The 24,796-nt window shown below is 39.9% G+C and overlaps 1 protein-coding gene across 1 annotated transcript; it reads left to right on the top strand.

Moving 5' to 3' along the window:
• Positions 1-1,441: 1,441 nt before the first annotated feature.
• LOC109401375 (monocyte to macrophage differentiation factor) lies at positions 1,442-21,615 on the top strand. The gene is made up of 4 exons (XM_019673910.3): positions 1,442-2,169; positions 18,059-18,569; positions 19,976-20,335; positions 20,398-21,615. Exons 2-4 carry the CDS (start codon positions 18,069-18,071, stop codon positions 20,677-20,679), a joined length of 1,143 nt encoding a protein of 380 aa, XP_019529455.2. The 5' UTR covers positions 1,442-2,169; positions 18,059-18,068; the 3' UTR covers positions 20,680-21,615.
• Positions 21,616-24,796: the final 3,181 nt, after the last annotated feature.

Here is a 24,796-nt window from a genome sequence, read left to right as displayed (position 1 = left end):
AATGTGGAATTTAGCTAAGGATTGATTGCGCAACCAAAAAGATTACATGCAACCGTGTATGTATATCTGTATTTTCTGCTTGCTCGTAAAGTTTTCTATTGTATTTTTTTTTATCAGTTATGTGTTTACAGAGTACGAAGAACCAATGGAGACGCTTGGTTGTTGATGTCTCTGCTACCCATGGCAAATGACATGGCAGATTGCATTTTGCACTACATCCGATCAAAAACTAAGCATTTCGTTCAGCAAATCCATTCGATCTATATTGAAATTACGGATTTCGCATACAAAACGAGTAACATCATTAACCCTAAAAGGGATACCTGGGGTCCATTGGACCCCAGGCGCCTTTCAGAGCTCGTCTTTGATGGAACACACTCAGCGAGGTGACGAAACTAAGGCCATGAAGGTTAATTAAGAAAGATATGATATGCAAAATTGCGTCCTGATGGTGGAAACCTTATATACAACAGAAACGTTCAAAAATCGTGTAAGGCAGCGAATAAATAAAACAAATTGATGAGATATTTAATTATGCTGTATTTTATTATTGTTTTCATTGTAAATGTGTATTTACATGAAACACGAAATGCAAATAACAACGATATAAATCCAAACAGTGCCTCATAAAAACTAAAGACTAGGTACTTTATCAAGTAGCTTGAACAGTAAATGTACTATAGAACATTGAATGCAATGTTTCACCAAACTGTTGCACCCGTCACAAGGGGATGTTCAATTTTTTGAGACCACATTTATACATATACTTCACCATCGAGACGCGTGGAACGGTCGTTGACCTCCAACAAGTGCTTGACGGTAACGAAAATATTCCGGCACAGGTGTCTTTGCAATGATTATAATTTAGATCAGAAAATGATGTGTCTACTCCAGTATCAGTGAATAGGTTCTAATTTGTGCTGCCTTCACAACATAAAACCATTTTGGTATAGCTGATGCTACCAAGCCGTAATCAAGTTCTGAAATGCTCTCTGAGCGAATGAATTTTATGTGTGAGAGCCGATTTCGCTCTCATAATGTTTTCGTTTGAATAAAGCATTCCATCAAAATTTGCGATTGTTATCGAACATCTGTGTATTTCTGTTTTTTTTTTGTAAAATTAGTTTTCGTTTGTTTTTGTTTCTTCTTACGTTCGTATCTTAGTGACCAAACGAGCTCACAACAGTTACTCACATGTAAATCGACGTATATTAACTCCTGTACCAAAAATAATGAACATTGACAATTGAATATGCCCGAAAGATAATAGCACAAACGGTAAATTATTACTAGTGAGCATATATTTTCAATCGATCGTTGATAGAGCAAAAAAATCAAATGTCTGCCAAGACCGTGCAATCAAGTGCTCAAGGGTGGTTCACTCGAATGAGGTCTCTGCTTTCAGCGCTTGGAGAGCTCGCGAGGCGAAGGAAGCCAGCTCTCGAGTCAGTTCATCTTTCGACGTCGTTGTGAGCATATCCCGTTGTTAGCTTCGCGTTGGCTTCCTCCTTGTGTTTCCACACATAAACATACTTATGTGTCATATATACTTACATATAGTCCGTGCTTCCATTTCAACCTGCTTCGAGAATTTTGCACTAAGGTAGCTAGTGGGCCGTGGCCAGTGAGAGCAGCTGTTTCGGGTGCAGATTTTACTTATTCATCATCTCGTGCGGCGGCGATAATCGTGATCGGAATGGTTCTAAGGCTTAATTGTAAATAGTGTGCATTTATTAGCTTGTTGATCGAGCAAAATAGTGTGAATTGAATCGCCCAAGAAGCGTTGTTTGCGCTGCTTCCATTTGTACCAAACAAATTGCACTGCACAATGCATCATTTCGTCAATGTTTGAAGTGAAGGAGGTTTTGTTATTATTCGCCAATCTAACGCAACACCATACCTGCATACGAGTCGAGTGCGCTGGCGGCGATAGAGCTCTTACAAGTGTAATATAGAAGAAAGAAGCATTGTGCATCCAATTTATGCCAATCTGGAATAACAAGCCGGAAGACGACCACGAGACGACGGTGGTGGTGCATGATCTAGCGGAGGAAAAAAATTGGAAATCAATTGTTTGACGTAGCGTGACAGAGTATTTCTTCCGCACACGCAAAGCTACCTATCATCCGGAGGGAGATAATTGCGGAGGAGACTGGCTGACACATACCGGTAGGTTTCTGGTTGTTGCGAATTCATCCTCTCGGTTTCAGAAGCCAGAGAAACGAGATCGGGGTGTGGATATCCATGATTAATGATAATTTTCGTTCGTTCTGCGCATATTTTTGAGGTGGACTGGAGGGATGCTTCTGGTACTTACGATATACAGTTATGTGGGTTTTCCAGAACATGCTATGTTTCAATGATTTAAAGTGAACTACCCGTGCTATCTATCGATACGGCCTACAGTATCGGACAATAAAATGCACCGAAGATGTTTGCGCATAAAAACTAGTCGACTTTAGAATGCCATATCTCAGTCATTTCACAACCGATTGATACATTTTTTTCTGTAACGATCTACAAAACACTTAAATTTTCAAAAACTATTGAAACAGTTCGGCGATAACTGTTAAAACTTTGACTAAAAAGTCATCAAAAATTTAAAAAAAATATAGCAATCCATCACACAAGAAACATATTTGCCAAAGACACCAAAGTGATATGACGTTACCATTTTTTGCTATATGGTTTTTTACCTTAATGCATTTTTAATGTAAAAGTACGGTCAATAGTTTTCAAACATCGAAATGTTTTGCAGTTCGTCATAGAAATCAATCGGTTGAGAAACAACTGTGAGATATGGCAATATAACTAGTTTGTGTGAAAAAAAAACGGCTTCGGTGCTTTTTTATTGTTCGATACTGTACATCCACTGCGGTGATTTAGCATTAGCATTTAGTATTAAGCAAGTCGCACAAATTCGTAAATGGTGCAGTCCTAGACCGCGGTTATGAGGGTTGCCTCCTTCCCGTCCGAACCATAGCACAAAGATTTGGGTCTTATTTTTGGCTATTAGACAAGACTGACGCAATCCTCCAATGGTCGAGAACTGTCCTGGCCACATCCTTGCGACTGCTAAGGGAAGGGAAAGAATGGTTAGTTGGACACCTGAGAAAAATGTAGCTCTACGATCTCTCAGAGAGTTTGGGTGTTGGGAAGGGAAGGGTTAACTCCAAAGGATGGTTCAGGCGCACAAAATATTACATGGTTATGTTGAGGCAGCTGCCAGCATAATTCATCTGGTTTGTTTTTGCATCTTGATCCCTCCAGGATAGGGTGGCCGACAATCTGGAATAGAAAATAGCATTAGCATCTTCCATTGAAAAAGCTATTTGTGATTCGCTTGAAACGGTTATAAAGCTATGTTCACTTAGAATCCGGAATCATGTCACATTTTCTAGTGGCGCTCTCAATGAACATAATCATCATTCTTTTGCAGCACTCTGATCATACACTAATCCTCTTTAAATGGTGAAAATTTCATCGATTTTCTTGCAACGAGTGAAAAGTTATTTCAGATTGAAGACAAGAGGAGGAAAAAAATCTTGCACAAACACGTTGAAAATTTAGCGTGATCAGGTACGACAGTCGCGAAAAATGTTAATATCGTCAAAACCATTATGTGTTATGTGCACAGATGTTGTTAACCATGGCATAAGGAAGTGTCCTCGGTAGAAAAAAGCTTGGGTTCATTGATAAATCTGCTTTGAATTTGAAGATTTGGCAAGAAGTTCGAATTCTGGGCATGTTTTTTCGCAACAAGATGATGAGAACCAATTCATACAAGGATAACAGCCTCAAGAACCGCGTGCTGCTTTTCAAAAACGCACACAAGGGATATGTAGAGGTTTTACCTATTTTGATGAGCTGCCATGACAGCCGGAGACGTTCAGTGGTATCGTCACAGATGGGTAGTGTTTATCAACGAAAAAAAAAACACTCAAATTTCGCGTTTTCTCAATTCACCGAATTGCCCCTCATTTCGCAATAAAAAAAAAAGTTTGGCAGTTTTTCTTCGGAATCCTAGTCAGACTAGTCAAGGCACTCAGGACACTGCATAGATGACCTGATTGTTGAACAAACGTGCGGAAGGGGTTGTTGCTAAAATTTACCACCGTTGTGCAGATTTTTAGAGAGGTCAACACTGAAAAAGTGAGAAAATGTGTGAAAAATAAAAATAAATAATTTCAATGATATTTTTACATGAAAGTACAATAAATAACCTTTTATGTTTGTTATTCCATCCCTAAGATATACGCGATTTTGTCATTCCGGATTCTAAATGAACATAGCTTTATACCTTACGATAATTCCTGCATCATATGATAAACCTACCTGAATCCTCCCGAAACAACCCAAGTAACAATTCGGAATCATTAATAAGCATGCCAGTTTAACGAAAGCGGCAACAGCTGAATAAGAGTATTTGTTGAAAAAAAGTCGAATAAATATTTCAAACAGTTTAAATAGCACTTCTGCTCATCATATTTATGTAAATTGAACAACTGATAGAACAGAAGTTTAAATAAATTGTATCACACTTCAAAACACATCACGACTTACCTTCAACACTACACAAAGGCAGCAAAACCAATAAGATTGAAAACGGCAACTGGCTCCTCTAACAAGCAGCGTCTAGAAGTTTTCCTCCTGGTTCCGTCATCATGACACGGATCGAGCCTTATTTCTATCTTGACCGGGTTCAGGATCCACTTTTTGTCAGGAGATTAACAGCAGGTTTACACTATTTCTTTCGTACACGAAATGAGTGTTGAGAAAACTAAACACAACTTACCGGCTGTTCGGGTCCGTATGAAGTTGATCATCAATATTAACTTCTTTTCCCGATCAGCCTAGATAGCTGTGTAGTGTCGGTAGCGGTTGTCTCAATTGGCTAAGAATAACACTACGGACCACCTGTTCCGGGGGTAAAAGTCCACTAAACAGGGAACCCCAATCCAAGGTGTCAGGCGACCCGTGCTGATGGATGAATGATTGAGGGGGTTTAAAATATGCTCGATCTTTAACGGAGCCCGTAACGTAGGTAGATCGCCTTTATGTGTTGCGTTACGGTTCAAGATCTACCAAACCGAACCCTAGTGACATCCGGTTTGTGAAGTTGGGGTAATGTGTTTTGGTAATAAGGATTCATGGTACAAAGTCCTTGTTACTGGTGACAGTTTCTAAAATTGCATTTATTCTGTCTTGCTGATAGTTAAAGAATCGGACTTTGCCCACCCGAGACTACACTTGATGTTAGGAAAACAAACATGCTTTACGTATCTAATTGCGTATTAACCTATCAAGGACTGTAAAGTTCTAGTAATTCAAGGACTCACGTGCATTCTTATTGCAGAACACATTCTCTAATTTGACAGAGTTTTGCAACTAGCCTAAAGTCCCGGGTTTTTCTTTGTTGTCCTGGGACTAAACTAGAAGCAAGACATGGATGGGGCTAAAGATCCGATGCATGAATAAATATCAGTACCACCGTTTTGGTTTTTCTCAGAATTCAAATAGGTTGTGTTTGATTAGGGGCGCTCTTTCACTGGGATTTAAATCTCTATGATAACGGGACCTTTTTATCTCAATCTATTTCTTGCACCTCTGGGATAACAAAACAGGAACTGTACAGAAATCGATGCTTCATTGCCTTTCAATGACAATGGAGTAGTACGACATGCACTAAATACTAAGGATACGGGTTATGCCACAAAAGATCTAATTACTGGTCGCAGTGGCTCACCCGAACAGAGAAAAAAAAACACAACTTACTTTTTTAAGTATGAGAAATGAAAAAAAAAATTGTTTGGTCCCGAGTTCGAGTCTTGTAAATGATGTTAGTTCTATCATAAAACTGTGATTAATGTAGGTAGGCCATAAAAAGTTGTTTCAAAATATTCATGTGAGAGATATGTAAAATGAAACATCTTTTTGTTTATTTATTTATAGAGCGATATTGAAGTTTAAATAGACTTTTTTACAGCATTTGTCCAATCAAATATAAAAATTGAATTCGTTGCCAAATTTTTATTGTATTGTGGTAGAATAATAGTCGTAGAAAGCTTGTTATAATAAACGCAGCTTCAAATTCGCTTTTCGGGTCGGTCACTTTCATGTCACTATTTTCAAGCAAGGATGTTTTCGATCACCTGGCAATCATTTGACTCATTCGTCCATAATTCAGTTCAGATGCATAATATTGAATTGTGGTGTTCGGCAAACTTGTAGATTAATGTTTTTCCTACAATGATCACCAAAGACGCCATATTCTAGCTGTTATGTGTACGCTGTGAGAGCGCTAGTGCCACCTACTCATACTAAACGATCGAAAAATCCGATCGTTTAGTATGAGTAGGTGGTACTAACACTTTTACCTCGTAAATATAAGAGTTAGAATATGGCGTTCTTGATGATAATTGTAGGAAAAACATTAATCTACAAGTTTGCCGAACATCACAATTCAATATTATGCATCTGAACTGAATTATGGACAAATGAGTCAAATTATTGCCAGGTGATCGAAAACATTCTTGTTTTCAAGACGTTTCAACTGAAGCCATTTTTCGGTTTAAAAGTCAGTATTTTCAACTATTCTTGATGTTTTTTGCCGAAGTCAGCGAGTCTATGCTGGAAATCAAGCTTTGTAGTGACGCAAGGGAAAGGGGGCGGGTTTGAGGACTCTGTTTGGACATAGTCTACACTTCATAAAAATTTCGAATATTTTGTATGAGGAAAAGTCTACGCGAGGGAAAGAGAGGAACGGGAAATGTGCAAAGGCCTAAAATGAGTCTGCTTTGTTTATGGGCAGCACCTAAACATGAAATACTAATCTGACGTGTCATGCCTCGAGCATGTGTGCTTGCTAAAAACGCAATTGTCGATACACTCGTATCTGAAATAACGATTAGAGGTGTATGTGCTGTTACACTTGACGTAATCTTTAATCGTTATGCTTAGTAACGAGATTTTCGTTAATAAAGATAATAAAAAATAAATAATCTTTGCAACACTCCTTGTTTAGCACTTAATTTTGACTAAATTTTGTTTACCGTGTATGTCAAACAGAAACATTTGCTGATAAGAGTGAAACCTTATGCTACCCGCCGTTCCACGTTCGTTACGTCACGGTTGACCTCGAATGTCAAACAAGAACTGCTTACCATTGTTTTATTTTCGAGTTTATTATGGTTAATTTTCTGTTAATCCTCTAATACCCAAATTATTGATGTTGATCTAAATTTAATTTTTCGTCATCTAAAATCTAATTAACCATGTTTTGGAAGATGATTATTTTCAAATCTCGATTTTGTGAATTTTGGTTTTTGATTTTTCTATTTTTTTATTTTTGAACATCCCCACACTTTTACATTTTTCCTGAAAGCCTTTTTGACATACCGATTTTTCGAGAAGAAAGCGTTTTGAGATTTCATAACTTTTGGTAAATTATTACTATTTTATTTTATTTTTCATGAAAAATTTTATTTTCCTTGCAACTTTTAGGAAAAAAAAAACTTCAGTTTGTATTCAACTCCTTTAAACTCTTTACTTTAATAGAATGATTCAGTAAAAAAAAAGTACGTTAATTGTTGCGATTAAATACAAATGAAACAATGGCATCCAAAATGTGACCAAAACATCAACTTTCACTGTTTTTTTTAAATGCTAATACGCTTTAAGAGATGCCAAAAGCCATTGTGAGATATACAGAACAGTCCTAAATATCAGCTTAAAATAAAAATAAAATTGATTGCCCAGGCAAGAAAAAATACAAAAATGCTCAAACTATATCCCGTCTAAAGGCGGGGTTGGGTATTAGAGGGTTAATATAACGTACTAAACATCCGACCAAGACCGTTAATTTGAACTAAGCTTTTCATAGTCTTGCAAACTTATCCTCTTTGTAAAATGAACAGTCCTTATATCGGGAATAAAACCAGACATCCCCGGATTAACCAACAAAAGCTTTTACCACAGATTGTTGTTTATTTTTAGTTTGAAATATTTCCTTTTTTCACATCGGAAGAAGGGTTCAGGTTTTTTAAATCATTTTTTTTTCTTATGTTGAGTAATGATACATGTATCTATTGCGTAGAAGTATCTGAAATGTTGGTGGCATACAGAGCTTTTGTCATGCAAGTACTTGACCGAAACCACAACTATTAGAAGATATGTTTAAAAGATTATTTAAACTTTTGAGAATATAATGTAAAATTAATGCTTCAAAAGATCTTATTACTTCTCTTATATTTTCATATAAATTATTAGCCCGTATGCATCAACTACAAATATGACGTTTCTGTTATGTAACACAGCAACTATACGCTTCCATGCGAAGTGCGTACATGCAATTCATTCATAGAGAGTAACAAACATGTGTTCGATGTTCATTGCTAGCATGATATAGTGAGAGCACGTGAGAGATAATGTTATTGAACGATAAGAAATGAAATGACTATGTGAACCTCGGATAGAGGTACACGCATAGAACCAAGGCGGTCAACCAGAGGCCCTTTCACAGTTTCCCAACGATTGAAACTTGTATACATACACACTGCGTATGCTATAACAACAAATCAGCTCGTTTGTTTGTTTGTTCCTCATTTGCAAAAAAAAAAATGATATTTTTAGATTTGACGATCGAAATTGAGCAAAAACCAAAAATAAATAAATGCTTTCGTTACTAAGTGAACGCTTTCCTCATCAATTATTTTGTCATCATTGTTGCTGTCGCAACAAATGGATGGGCGGCACCTGCGGTATTGGCCAATCTCGTGACATGCTGCCACACTGGTGTAGCAGAATATAAAAAAATACGTCAATGTCCCGGACACACCTTCAAATCAAAAACATGTTCTAATTAGGAACTTAATCGAAGAATGAGAACGTAAACACCATGCAAATTAAAGCGTATGGATGAGCGTATGACACTGATTCCAATCTCAAGAGCCGCTATTATATGTCCCTCATATTTTTTTCATTTTTTTTAATATTTTTTAACAACAATCTTTGATGTCAAAAGTAATACAACTTATTTACAATTGATTTTATGTTTTTTTTTTTCAATGATTACATATAAGATATTGTGTTGAATATTAAGGTATTCCAATGTTCCATATTGCTACAATTTCCCATGGAAGCATTCGCTGAAGCCATAAACGATTGAGTCAAACTGTTGCAAGACAGAAACCACTAGACGCAAGCAGGCAAGCACCACTTTCTTCTTCGTTCTACGTGCACCTAGTTAAGCGTGTACATAGATAGGTACACGTCTAATACCTTCTCGTCCATCCTGTAGCCTTGGACTTTGTGCACTAATGCCGTTCAACCACCGAGTATCTTATTTTTAGCTGCCCAGAGCACGCAAGTGTCAGAAACGGCATGCTTGGCATACATACATACATGCATATCTAACGCTTGTAAGGTAAATGTCTGATACAGTGATGTGAATTTCCTTTCCTTATTTGCTGTGCTTTGGGTGACATTAAATTTAATTATGGATGAATGGCGCCTCATGGTGTGGAAGTTGTTCATTTTTACTGCTGTTAAGCTGGCACTTGAGTAAGAATACGTACTGAACTACAGCTGATTCAACAGATTCATTGAACAGCATGCCTACTTAAGGTGAAGATATGACGAAAACACACCTCGAGTTTTAAAGAGCACAAATCTGAAGAACCAAATATCGACTGACATTGAAAAGTTAATCGAATGGTCACCACCAGCGAAAGACCAATCGATCAAATTTTCAGCGCGATACGATATTTGATTCTTCTTTTATGGGCTTTTGAAAATTCAAGGTGTGGCTTCGTTCTATAATCACCTTAAAATGCTATCAATTGTTTGATGACTGATATATCAATCAACATCTGCAGCGATTTTGTTTGCGAAGAAAACACCTTTATCAGGTAGGAAATTCTAACTGGTTTCGGATGCTTCATTCATTCGACTGGGACTGGGACAGGGGGCTTATCGTTGTCAAGTCGTTGACTTGTACTCTTATCTGAGCTCAATCGTCTCCTTTGTTTGCATGGCCGCATTCCGTGTCGAAATCAATCTAATGTGACCTTTTGTGTTATCATTTACCAGGTTAAACACTTTTCAAGAAAAATGATAAACTCAACATAACGCTTATCTCACATCTGGTGCCTGTCGAAACGACGGACATGAAAGAGATAATACCAAGTGGCGAGAGATAAGGGTAAAGTGAATGTTTCGACAGCGAGCTCTATAGCATCTTCGACCGTTAGCACCAACCAAGCTGACGATTTGTATCAACAAAGCGTGCGAAAGCGAAGGAGGAGTGATTGAACTTTTGAGGATCTATTTTAGCGCGCATTTATCGTTTCACGAATCGCCACCGTAGAATACCTTCTAGTAGTCGAAGCTCTCTAGTCAGAATGGAACCACATTATTAAAAATTTACTTGTTTCTTTTGAGATATGGGTATATGACCTTTTAAAATCACAAATAACTTTTTTGCAAAAGGTAGTAGGGAATCGCGACACTGGAGCGTTGGCTTCTATATTTGTCTGTTTTTCACTATACATACATACATTTATTTGTTCAACATCACATTTAAGACAATAAAATCAACAATAGTACGCCACAATACTCGGTTTGTGGCTGCCGCTCTCCATCCTCGGTCGCGTCCAATGCTCGCTAGGTCACGCTGGTCCGCCCATCGTGCTCTCTGCGCTCCACGCCTTCTTGTGCCAACCGGATCAGTTGCAAACACCAGCTTTGCAGGGTTGTTGTCCGGCTTGCAACATGCCCTGCCCACCGTATCCTTCCGGCTTTGGTCACCTTCTGGATGCTGGGTTCGCCTTAAAGTGCAGCGAGCTCGTGGTTCATCCTTCTCCGCCACACACCGTTCTCCTGCACACCGCCGAAGATCGTCCTTAGCACGCGTCGCTCGAAAACTCCGAGTGCTTGCAGGTCCTCCTCGAGCATGGTCCATGTCTCGTGCCCGTAGAGGATCACCGGTCTTATTAGCGTTTTGTACATGGTGCATTTGGTGCGTGGGTGAATCTTTTTCGACCGCAGTTTCTTCCGGAACCCGTAGTAGGCCCGACTTCCGCTGGTGATGCGCCTCCGAATTTCACGGCTCACGTTGTTGTCAGCCGTCAGTAAGCATCTGAGGTAGACGAATTCCTCCACCACCTCGAAAGTATCCCCGTCTATCGTGACATTACTACCCAGACGGATCCGGTCGTTTTCGGTTCCGCCTACCAGCATGTACTTTGTTTTTGAGGCATTTACCACCAGTTCGACCTTTGCTGCATCGCGTTTCAGGCGCGTGTACAGCTCTGCCACCGTTCCAAATGTTTTAGCAATAATGTCCATGTCGTCCGCAAAGCACACAAATTGACCGAATTTTGTGAAAATCGTTCCCAGGCTGTTGAGCCCGGCTCGTCGCATCACACCTTCCAGAGCGATGTTGAATAGTAGGCATGAGAGTCCGTCACCTTGTCGCAGTCCCCGGCGAGATTCGAATGAACTGGATAGTTCACCCGAAACCCTTACGCAGTTTTGCACACCGTTCATAGTTGCTTTAATCAGTCTAGTCAGTTTCCCAGGAAAGCCGTTTTCGTCCATGATTCTCCATAGCTCTGCGCGGTCGATACTGTCGTATGCCGCTTTGAAGTCGATGAACAGGTGATGCGTTGGGACCTGGTATTCACGGCATTTCTGGAGGATTTGCCGTACGGTAAAGAACTGGTCCGTTGTCGACCGGCCGTCGATGAAGCCGGCTTGATAACTTCCCACGAACTCATTCGTTTTAGGTGACAGACGACGGAAAATGATCTGGGATAGCACTTTGTAGGCAGCATTCAAAATAGTGATCGCCCTGAAGTTCTCACATTCCAAATGGTCGCCTTTCTTGTGAATGGGGCAGATTGCCCCTTCCTTCCACTCCTCCGGTAGCTGTTTTCCTCTATAACTCAGTCAAATTTGAACCAATTGACACAACTTTTGGAATGTGGTGAGATAGGTATAGTATCTACCCGTGTACAACATTTCAAGTCAATTGATTCAAAATTGACTGAGTTTTGGAAAACAGATGAATAAAGAAGCCACCGCCCAAGTGGCGCGATACCCTACATGCGATGCGACGTTAAAATTTCTGTAAGGGCTCACAACTAACTGTCTACGTGAAATTGTTGAATTGAATGTTGTTTTTCAAGGATCACCCCAACAAATTTTGTTAACAAATGCATACGTTATGAATCATATAGAATTTTAAGTTTTGTAGCAATATAGGATACTGCAAGCCGCAGTTGCTAAGATAATTTTGAGTTGCTAAGTGTTTGACATTTCGTGGCCTTGTTGTTTACGATTCGAAATAGCTTTTGGACTTAGAAAAAAAAATCGGAAATAGGGTAAAAGGGTATAATGCGCCCCACCGGGGCAAAACGCCCCCCCTTCATTTTCTAGCGATTCAAGCACTTTTCGCATGCGTGATCGATTAGAAATCTCAAATATTGAAGAATAATTGCCATCAAGCTGGTCCGTTAGTTGATTGGCACAGAAAAGCAATAAAAAATCAAAAAGTCTGAAATCGAGGCTTTTGGCGTAATATTTTACCTCTTGTAAACTGACTTCATTGTAAACGAAGCTAGTTCTGTTCGCTTGTGTTATTTTGCAACTTTTATGCATTTAAACACTTGTTGAAAGACCCTGCTAGGATAAGCATGTGGTGGAATTATCCCCTGGGACAGTTTTATCACGGGGCTGGACGTTTTTCTTTTGATGGGGCGTATTGCCCCGTTTGTTTTGAAAAGGCAATTTTTGGAACGTTTTCGAAAAACGTTTCAAAGCTTCCATAGCCACCACTCCAAAGGCAAAGTTCGCATGCAACACTTCTCTGACTTTAGGAACAATGATTTGCAGTGAACAATAGATGGAATAAGGCGCCAGTTTTAGATATATGTATTGCCATTTCTGCTTAAGGGGGGCATATTATACCTGTTTACCCTATAGCTTTTTTGAGCTTTGCTATCCATCGCGGTCTATCGCGGCTCACTGTGCGAGGAGCAGATGAGCAAACAGAAAGGAGAAGGAGAATTTTGCCAGCTTTTCATGGGTGGTATGCAGGAATGGAAAATGTCGCGGAATTTCATGAAATTTTTCTGTTTATACCACATTCGGTGTAAATTTTTGTTAGTACGCATCCCCAGTCCAGATCGCTGATTAGTTATATGTAGATAATCAATGATGTCGCCGATTAACATTGAGCATGAGCATGAGCATGAGCATGATTGACCGCCCGCGGTTGCTCCTCTGTTATTGCAAGGACATATGCATTTACACAAAGAACCAACAGATGATGCTTGGGATTAGCCTTCTCCTCATTGTGTAAATGCTGGTATCCCAATACTTTTCAATAAGCAATACCAGCGCCGGCCGCGTCCGAATGCAGGTCAATTGAGGAAAGGGGACATGAATCTCGCTTAGGCCAATAACCGAGGAATTCTCTGCGTTACTACGAGAAATCACTAGAATTTTGGAAATGGGAAGGGGAGATGTGTTTTTTGTCATGGTAAACAAATTGCTTCATCACCAAAACGATTCTTGTTTTGCTATAAACGATGCACTCGCGAAAAATATTCCTCGAAACCGCCCCCACACACGCGTCATATTCAGGGAATACTTCCTTACAATAATTAAGATTCACTATGACTGAACATATAGACAAATCAATCCACACAGTAGAGCTCTACAGCTCGAGAAACTAAAATTTACAAAAATTGTCGTCGCGGTTGAAGCCTGAAGTCCACACGTGAAAACCGATTCTTCTGCAAATCAATACGTGAAACCCAACGCCGCGCGTAGTGCGCTGTACAGCGGATTTGGTCCTCTATCCAGCGCACCACCCCCACCACGAACGTCCGACGCACAATCTAGAAAAAAAAAAACGATTCCCGGCTCGAAACTCCGGCTTTTAACTGTACGGATAAAAAAGCATGAAACGAGCTTACCAAACTTGTAGATAACGGTGATCCTTCCCTGTTACCCTTATCCAAAAGCCACTATTCCCGTTTGCCCTTTTTGTCGGCGCAAATTCTTGGGTTCACTGCAGACGATGGGTAGCGCCGAATAGACGAAATGGTTGTCCAAAGAAATTCAATAAAAGCACTTGAAAGTTCACATGAAAATTAATTTCCAAATTTCAATTAACGGATTGAAATAACGGAGCGTAAAATTTTCAATGATGTTGCCGATTAATATGTCAGTAGAATAACTAGCCACAGAAGTCCAATGTCGGGGCTGTTCGTGTGACTAACATCTAGTTTGCCACGCCCTTACAGCGTCATTAGCGGTACTAGAAGTGTCAAATAAATTTTGTTTACCAAAACGAAATATCCTTTACAAGCGGAATACTTAAAAACGATGATTAATTACAATTAGAGTTATCAATTTAATTAAATAGGAAAAGTGACAACAGCGCCATTGGAGTTCTATAGTGTATTTCTATTAATATGTCCGACTAAGTACAATGTAATTAGCACATAACGAAATGACATTTTTATGACATTTCTCATTCCTGGTTATATAATATCATTTAAAATATGGGGTACGTGAGCGTGGGAAAGTGTGCTGATTTATGACTTGATGACGGTGAAACCCCTCAGGGAGGTCCTTCTTGGATTCCACAGGAACTTCATCAGGGTACCCTCCTAGAAGTCCTTCCCGGTTTCTCCACAAATTTGTGCCAGGTCTCATCCAAGAGTTTATGTGGGATTCCCAGCAATCTCTTGATAGTTATCTTGGGTTCTTCCAGGAGTTTCTTCTGAGATTCCTAAAGAGATTCCGTCTGTGATTTTTTCAGGAGCTATTACCAAAATTCCATCAGGAAGTACTTTCGAGATTCTTCCACAGTTTTTTCTAGAATTTCTTAAGGAATACCTTCTGAGATATTACTTCAGGAAATCCTAGATTCCTTCATCCTCCAGGAACTGCATCCTATAGATTCTTCTAATAGTTTCTTTTGGAATGTGTTCAGACGTTTTTTTTTTACTTTCAGAAGGTATTCTGGGAATTTCAGCAATTTTACCCGGAATTTGCTTCGGGGTTTTTCCAGGAGTTTTCTCGGGGATTGCTTCAGAAATTCGTTCCGAGATTCCTTTATAAACTCTTTCTAAAATTCTGTCATGGAATCCTTCCAGGAATTCTATGCCAGATTCCATCCGGAGTTCCTTTTGAAAGGGACGGCATGCTCCTCAGTGTGTGTGCAAGTGTACGCACTTTCAATATGAAAATGAGCAGCACTGTGTACATTTTTAGTGCGAAATGCCATTCCTGCCTTCTGGAATTTCTTTAGAAATTCTTTTTGAGATCCTTATAGGAACCCTTCAAGAACTTCTTCCAGTATTCCTCCAGAAACTACTTCGGCAGTTTACAGGAGCTGCTTCCGGGATCCTTTCAGGAATAACTTCTGGGATTCTTACAGTAAAACCACCGGGAACTTCTTCCGGGATTCTTTGGAGATCATTTCTTCGCGAGCTTCATTAAGGATTTCTCTAGGATTTTTTTTTCTGGGCTTCTGTCACGAACTTCTTCTGGAATTACTTCAGAAAATCCTTCGTGGATCTCGTCGGGAGTTTTTTCCGGGTTTTCTTTTAGAACTTTTCCTAGGATTTCTTTTTGGAACTTATTCTGGGAATTGCTTCTGGAATTATTTCAGAAAATGCTTCCCGGATTTCTTCAGGAACTCTTTCCAATATTCATCTAGGGATTTTTTTCTGGTTTCATCCAAGAGTTCCGTTTGGAATTCCTCCAGAGTCTTCTGATTTTTTTCTGGAAGTTCATTCTGATTTTTTTTCGGATGTTTTTGATGCCTACAGGAGTTTATATGGGCGTATTTTAAGAAATTCCTCCTGCAGTTATGGAATTCCTCATAAACAACCCTACAAGATTTTCTCGAGGAAATGCTCCAGCAAGTTTCAGAATCTCGGATGGAATTCAGAGAGGATTCCCGGAACTCCAGGAGAAATCCCAGAATAAAGCCCTTGAAGTCCCAGTAGGAATATCAGAAAAATCCAGAATGGAGTTCCTGAGATGGAACCAGTTAAGAAACTCAGAAAAGGGGTGACCCAAACTTTTGGTCGATGACATCATCAAGCTATCAAATTTTCGTGATTTGTGCCAACGTAAGAACAGTAACGACATTCACAATACGCGCGACGTGAGACGAAACATAACACTTATAGTTCTTACAATCGTCAAGATATTAAAATTTACCTTTCGTCGACCGGTTTCGGGCGCGATGTCGCCCATCAACAGTCGGACATTGTCCTGTTGATGGGCGACATCGCGCCCGAAACCGGTCGACGAAAGGTAAATTTTAATATCTTGACGATTGTAAGAACTATAAGTGTTATGTTTCGTCTCACGTCGCGCGTATTGTGAATGACATCATCAAGGTCGAAGACATGACATCAAGATTACTTAATAACTTTCTTTCTAGATTTGTTTAGCTAAGTTCGGCAAAAAGCAGTTGAAAGCTAATAGAAAATAGGTTATATTACCGCTCTCATCTTAAAATTTTGTCGACCCAATTTCCAACGACACTGCCGTAAGTTTATATTAATTTTGAAGAAAATTTCACAACTTTTGGTTAATTTTACATACAAATATTTTTGTAAAAGTTTCACCTAAAGTATGTCCATAGTTCCTCTGACTTATTATCTTTTGAATGAGACCTAGGGTTTTGAAATCGGACGCAAATTGACGGAGATATGAGCCTAAAAAAATGACATGTTTTTGAGGGGGTGACCCCAAACTTTTGACCGGGAGTGTATGTAGCAGCGAAGCAGTGTCGATGCTTCAAGCGGATTTTTGCGATAAACAAAGCAATAAAAACAAAAACATTGGACGCCATGATGAACCGAATGCTGAGATGCTGATTCTGGCCCTTTGTCACCCCCTGGCAATCGCAGAAAGAAATCATAGAGGGATCATAGAAAAAATGTGGAGAGACCACGGAAGGAATTCCAGGAAGAATCTCAGGAAAATATGCTGGGGTAATCTGGAAGGAGTAATCTTAGAGGGATCTTGGAGAGTATTCCTTGAAAAATATCTGAAGAAATTCTGAAAAATGTAAGAACTTCTAAAATATTCTCAAAAATAGTATTCCTCGAGCAAACCGGGAAAGAATCTCTGGAAGAATCCCGTTAGTTTTTCCTGGAGGAATCCCAGAAGAAACTCCTGGAAGAAGCCCACCGGTAACTTCTGAAGGAATCTCCCGGGGTTCACCTCTTCATCCCTGGGAATCCCACATCTGGAGGAGTCCTGAAACAAATTTGTAGAAAAACCGCGAAGGATTTCTCGGAGGAATCTCGGATGGAATTCCTGTGGAATCCCAGAAGGACCTCGTGGAGGGGTGCCACCGTGCCGTCATCAAGTCAAAAATCAGCACCAAAATCCAATTTGAACTTTGGTTCCAGGTTATACCATCATTATTATCATTTGCTTAACAAATCTTCGAAGTACCTCTGCCACCTTATGTTTAGTCTGTCACTGAAAAATTTTCTCCAATTTTTCATCCTATATTGGCCCAATTTTCTACGATTAATTGTAATTTTTCTAATCATCGTAAAAAAAATCTTAAAAAAGTTCCTGAAAGCTTGAAATCTGAAGAATTTTTATGTGTTCAGCTCAAAATCGACAAAATGGTTACTTACACCCCTTTGATTCTGGGCCCCTCAATTGTTTGAACCTTCGCATATTGCTCCAATCCATGCTCTCTAGAATTTCAGCAATCGCTTTCACTTCGTATCGCCGCTTTTGGCTATGATGGAATCGTTTCTCTTCTTCTCTTACCACTATGTATCGTTCTCTGTCAATCCAGGTACCGACCACCACTGGCATTTGATTCCTGACGGCATTGATCGAAAGAGAGATCACAGTAGTTTTCGCTCATTTTTTTATTAAAGTTTATGGCATGACAAACGTAAATGAACCATATCTACATATGTGGATCTATCCCAATCCTGATTAATTTTAGCCGGAATCACTTAACCATTTCCATATATTTTCCTTCAAATCATTTCAGCTGGATCGCAATGCCAGATGGCATTATTGCCCGACATGGTCAATCATTCTGTGAACCCCACGATAACGGAAACATATGCAATGGAGGAAGTGCAACAACACAGCTTTACCAACAACAACAACAACAGCATCAGCAGCAGCCAAAGCTTTACCATAACACCAGTACCCCATCAAAATCAGCGTCTTCTTCACCCGCGAAAAAATCACTTCCATCAACTCCGACGCACATCTTTGGCAATGGATCGATATCCCTTGGAGCAGCAGCTGCAGCAGGATCATCATCAAATGCAGGATGTTGCAACGGAGAGTTCAAGCTGTGCGGGTATGATGGTGGCTTTGGAGAGGACTGCAGCACCGCAAGCGTTGGAACGTCACCGGCGGAAATTTTTGGAATATTGGGATTTTGGTTGAAACTGCGGCACGATTTGAAATCCGTTCCCTGGAAACAAATGCGGGCCATCAAGATGAAGAATGCACGTGCCGCACCTGGCTGTGCCTACATTCCCACTAAGGTGAGTAGATTTGCGGGCAGTAGTAATTTTCTGAACTTCATTGAGTATCTTCGTACCTGCCACATGTTAAAAAAATTAAAACAGTTGCAAAAAAATCCCACAGTTAATCACTGTGAAAGTGTTGATACCCCTTAGACTTGAAGGATGAACCAAAATTTTATTGAAGCTTATGGATAACTAACGGAAAGGTATTCAGAATACAGGGGATACTCAAAATAACTGGGACAGGCAAAATTTTCACTTTTCAAAAAATGTTCAACTCGCTGTAACTTTTTGAAATGGGCATCAAATATTCTCAAATTTTTACTGTTAGCTCATCACTGTGTATCAGTGGTCAAAATTTGGGAAGGATCGGATCATTCTACACAAAGTTATAAAGGTTCTAGAAAAAGGTATATCTATCCGATAGCCTATTTTGAGCTGCTATATCTCCGGATTCAATGAACCGAATGCAATGAAATTTTGATCATTTATGACTTAAATAATGAACTTTGAAAAACAATTGACTAAATTTGAAATTATAAATAAGAAAAAAAAGTTATGGCGATTTTATTTATTCCATGGTTTTTCAGTAAATTTATCTATTTTTCATATGCATCCCATTACTTTTTCAATTTAATGAAGGCTATTTGGTTGCTTTTCTTTGAAACATAAATATATTCGATTCAATTAGAGGGAATTTAAATCAGCTATAATTACTATCTCGAATTTTGAAACGATGATGAAGTTTTGGAAAAATTGGTGTTATATTAGAAAAATAATCTAATCGAAATAATTTTCTTTCGTGTGAAGAATTTTAAGTTTAGTCTAATGTTTTCAATAGCTCATTATATGAGTCCTAAATGATCAAAATTTCATTGCATTCGGTTCATTGAATCCGGAGATATAACAGCTCAAAATTGGCTATCGGAAAATTATACCTTTTTCTAGAATCTTTATAACTTTGTGTAGAATGGCCCGAATTTTGACCACTGATACACAACTAGTTGATGAACTTACAGTGAAAATTTGAGAACATTTGATGCCCTTTTTGAAAAGTTACAGCGATTTGAACATTTCTTGAAAAGTGAAAATTTTACATGTCCCAGTTATTTTGAGTATCCCCTGTATATTCCCTGAGCCTTTTCAAGCTTGAGTATTTTGGTAAAACGTCGGACCACACCACTCAACAAGTGTTTGTTTGAGTGCTACTACCACCTGGCAAGATATTTGTGTTTACCGCAGAATGCCTTTCGGTAAAAGTGTTACCAGCTGATTTCATCTCCCTGCATTGTTCCACTTCATAATGTACTGAAAATAACTTTGGATTGAAAGTCTTATTTTAAAAATACGAAAAAAATCATTGTGTGTCTTCATACACCTATTTTATGGAATTCATATTTTTATCCAATAACTCCTCATTTCAGATCGAACACATTGCCAACGTTCTCACGCACGGTCTCTGGGTGCTTCCTTCGGTGTACGCCGGGTTGAATCTGTACTTCCGAAGCTACACGGGCGCACAGATGCTGTCTGCCGTAATCTACGGAATTGCTCTGACTATGCTGTTTTTCGTGTCCACCTTCTTCCACTGTGTGTTCTACTGCAATCGGAACCGCCAACTGAAGGACGTGCTGCACCGCTGCGACAGGGCCATGATTTACATCTTCATAGCCGGATCGTACTACCCGTGGCTTAGCCTAGGACACACTTCCCATCCACAGATTGTATCGGTGGTCAAGTGGTGCGTTTGGGCGATGGCCATCTTGGGTATCATCTACCAACAGGTGGGTTTAAAGGTGAATGAAATTGTTTGTGCCACTTGTATAACACTTCCTAAAATTTTCAGATATTCCATGAACGATACAAATGCTTGGAAACCTTCTTCTATACGGTGATCGGTGTAGTTCCATCCTTAATGATCGTCTTTTGGGGTCATGAGTTTACAGCAATGACTGAGCTTAAGTTGGGCGGATTCCTCTACATCGTAGGAATTGGTTTCTTCAAATCCGACGGGATCTTCCCCTTTGCCCATGCGATATGGCATTTATTCGTAGTCATGGCTGCCACTGTGCACTATTTTGCAATACTCAACCATCTCTACCCAGTGGAGACAGTAGGTAGCATCTAGACAAATTAATTATCGTTTCCAGAACGTGCTTTCAATTATGTAAATTAGTGATATTATCCATGATCACCAAAAATGTTAACGTTTAGAACGCTGAAAGCGGATAGGGAAAAAATGCCTATGTTCGAATTACGAAAATTTGACTGGAGCCCATTGTACTACTTAGTTCCCTGTTTCAAGGGAAAACCCGTTTGTCCTGGCATTACATTACGAATACCAGGTTCTACATCTAATACAGTGATTGTTCTTAGGTGTTCATTTTCCCAACCATTACACACATAGACACAACATAGTAAGTACAACATAAAAATACCCAAGAATATACCAGTGTATAAATAGAAAAGACACGCAGGTCCGTTACCAAAAAAAAAAATGTCCACTTCCGTTATAAAACCACCGAACCATCTCGAATATAACCCTTCTGCGCTACAAGCAAATTACACACAGCAAATTACAAATTACATCGTACCATCGTTTCGTTTCGAATAAAAAAATGTGATATTTGTTTTTGTTCTAGGAATAATCAAATCCCCATTTTAGGTTTAGTTTAGGTTTCCTGAAAGGAATGAAAGCAACGCATAATACTGGAATCGTTAAGGAATTGACAGTAACTGCGAGTCCCCATTATGTGTAGTTCGAAGCCAAATACTCATTTTTTGTAAGTTGCAGAAAATTCAATTACTCAAACAACAATGACCATTATTCATACAAGAAATAGAAATAGCCATGTAGTAAACCGACACGTATCAGATAGATTCCGTTTTGGGAAAGGTGTTTGAAGATCTTTAATAGAAAAAACAATATTCAACTACGTATGTAAACTGTACCACCAATAACTATAGACAAAGTTACTATTTTGAACTTACTCTGTGAAAAAAAAACCACTCCTACAGAAATAGATGTCAAGCAAACAGTAAAAATGAAACATCAGAAACAAAATATCAAAACCCGTTATTCAAAATGTCCGAATGCCATCGCATATATATCATGTTAATATAATATATATCGTTAAATTCGATGTCTGAATTTTACTCTTCTGCTGTGACTAAATTTTATTAAAATTTCCATGCTGTGATAACTGTAGAACCTTAAATAGCTAGCTTTATTAAGTACTGTTGCTTGAGGCGCTATCAATACACTACGTACTCGAGTCGGTAATGATTGTGTCATATTCAAAGTTGCGTATTTTTTTCCTGCTTCACTGAAATTAATCAAATTTTGCCTATTTTTATTTATTTCTACATTGTGGGATCTGTGCAATTGTGCATTTGTCAGTGAGATACCGCTCGAGATTTGATACAATCAGCAAAACATTTTCAAAAAAAAAATGTACACTCGCATGCTTAAATTTTGGATTTTCATATAGCATCTTTTGGAAATTCATGAATTTACATCATCTAATCATATAAAGGTTCGTTCTTAGGAATCAGAAAGGGTTGTTAGTGATCCATAAGCTCGGATTTTCAATAGTTCTGCGCGATCGATACTGTCGTATGCCGCCTTGAAGTCGATGAACAGGTGATGCGTTGGGACCTGGTATTTGTGAATTTCTGCACTGTAGTTTTAGCCCACTACTGCTGCAACTTACTGAGTAGCCTGTTTTGTTGTGACATGTGCTCACTGTTCGATTGCTGCGATGCGAAAGAGGACGGTCGTCGGCAGCGTGGTCTCTCGTGCCAAACTGGCTTGCGCCTTTGTGACGCCGACGACCATTCGCGGTCGCGCGTCGCGACGTCGGTGAGTCGCGATGTCTGATGGTGCCCGAATAGAATGAATTAACTACATCGGCTGTTTTCCTACTCTCCGCATCGACCAATGTGGCGCTAGCTTCTATGCGCGAAAAATCGCTAAAAGTAAATCGCAAAAATATTGTATGGCGAATACCATCTAAAGGCAAATTCTTCAAAGCGAACACATTATTCGAAAAAATATTTGGTAGTGGTTGTTCACAATGGTGACCACTATTAAACCTACCAAATATTTTTTCGGGAAAAGCTTTGTATTTCAAGTAATTCAAGATTAGATGCATTTCGCCATACAAAATTAAATTGATTTACTCCTGCTGATCAACTGTGGCTGCGCGCAAAGCGGGTAGTCCATAGTCGCGATCGGGTCGTGGTGTTCGATGATGCTCGAATGCTTGCGACATGCATCTCTGCGCGTAGGGTGTTCAACTGGTATGCCGCAGTATTCACGGCATTTATGGAGGATTTGCCGTACGGTGAAGATCTGGTCCATTGTCGACCGGCCGTCGATGAAGCTGGCTTGATAACTTCCCACGAACTCATTCGTTTTAGGTAACAGACGACGGAAGATAATCTGGGATAGCACTTTGTAGGCAGCATTCAAAATAGTGATCGCTCTGAAGTTCTCACATTCCAAATGGTCGCCTTTCTTGTGAATGGGGTAGATCACCCCTTCCTTCCACTCCTCCGGTAGCTGTTCGGTTTCCCAGATCTTGACTATCAGCCGATGCAGACAGGTGGCCGACTTTTCTTGGTCCATCTTGATGAGTTCAGATGCGATACCATCCTTACCAGCTGCTTTGTTGGTTTTGAGCTGGTGAATGGCATCTTTAACTTCCATCAGCGTGGGAGTTGGTTCATTTCCGTCCTCCACTGCACTGGCGTTGTCGTTTCCTCCGTTGCCGTGGTCTCCCGTGCCTACGTTCTCCACGCCGTTCAGGTGCTGATCGAAGTGCTGCTTCCACCTTTCGATCACCTCACGTCCGTCCGTCAAGAGGCCTCCATCTTTATCCCTGCATATATCGGCTCGCGGCACGAAGCCGTTGCGGGATGCGTTGAGCTTCTGATAGAACTTTTGTGTTTCTTGGGAACGGCACAGCAGTTCCATTTTTTCACACTCCGCCTCTTCCAGGCAGCGCTTTTTCTCCCGAAAGAGGCGGGTCTGGTGTCCGCTTCTAGGGTCAAGTGGGGTAAAATGCCATTTTTCAAACTTTCATCGTATTCAACGATAATTAGCCTCATTTGTTAGGCTTCCAAAGTGGTAACATCAACTAGACAATATTTGCTCGATACTTCAGCAAAAATATTCACAAAACTATTGCATTTTCATCGATTTTCAGCGATTTTAAAAACTGCTTCGTAAAACGGAAGTGGTGCAAAACGACCATCTGCCATGGGGTAGGATGCCACTTCATGAAAACATTCAAAAATTACGTCCATCAGTTTTCGGGCATTTCCGACTCCTATTCCCCTCTCTGTCCCGCTTTTTTCGTATACTCAATAAATGGAGGTTACCCCCTCCCCGCAAAACGATGATCGTAATATTTGAATGACCCCTAACATGGAAAGCTTAGACATCAACAACCATGCGTCTCCACGTGTGCTTCAATCTCGTTGGTAACACTTGGCTGGTAATTAAATTACCAGGAAACCTTAATTGCAAGCACGAAAAACCGGAAGTTGCCAATTTTCATTGGGAAATCAGAGGATTTTTCGTGGGTTTGGTGGCCTAGCTTCTAGAAGAATGTTAAATGCAAACATATCTTGACACCATTTACCTATAGCAATGATCAAGTACCATTCAGGAATGATTTTATGAGTTGGGCCATTTTACCCCATCTTGGCATTTTGGACTTTGTTCCCCTATTTGTAGCGTTCCACGTTCTGTCGGGTCCTAGGTCGGGTCCCTTGCTGCAGCATTACCGCCCTCGCTGCGTTCTTCTCCAAAACCGTTCTGCAATCTTCGTCGAACCATTCATTCCGTCGATTCCGTTCCACGTACTCTATGGTGCTCTCGGCTGCGTCGTTGATAACTGCTTTCACTGTACTCCAGCAGTCCTGTAGAGGGGCCTCATTGAGCTCGCCCTCGTCTGGCAACGTGGCCTCTAGATTCTGTGCGTATGCTGAGGCGACATCCGGTTGTTTCAGTCGCTCTAGGTTGTACCGTGGCGGTCGCCGGTACCGTACATTGTTGATGACGGAGAGTTTTGGGCTCAGTTTGACCATCACCAGATAGTGGTCGGAGTCGATGTTGGAGCCACGATAGGTCCTGGCGTCGATAATGTCGTAGGAGTGCCGTTCGTCAATCAAAACGTGTTCGATTTGAGATTCCGTCTGCTGTGGTGATCTCCAGGTGTAACGATATCTTTATAACT

The sequence above is a fragment of the Aedes albopictus genome, chromosome 2 (genome assembly GCF_035046485.1).
Source record: "Aedes albopictus strain Foshan chromosome 2, AalbF5, whole genome shotgun sequence".
In the NCBI taxonomy this organism is placed as follows: domain Eukaryota; kingdom Metazoa; phylum Arthropoda; class Insecta; order Diptera; family Culicidae; genus Aedes; species Aedes albopictus.
This window is presented reverse-complemented; position numbering and strand designations above follow the sequence as displayed.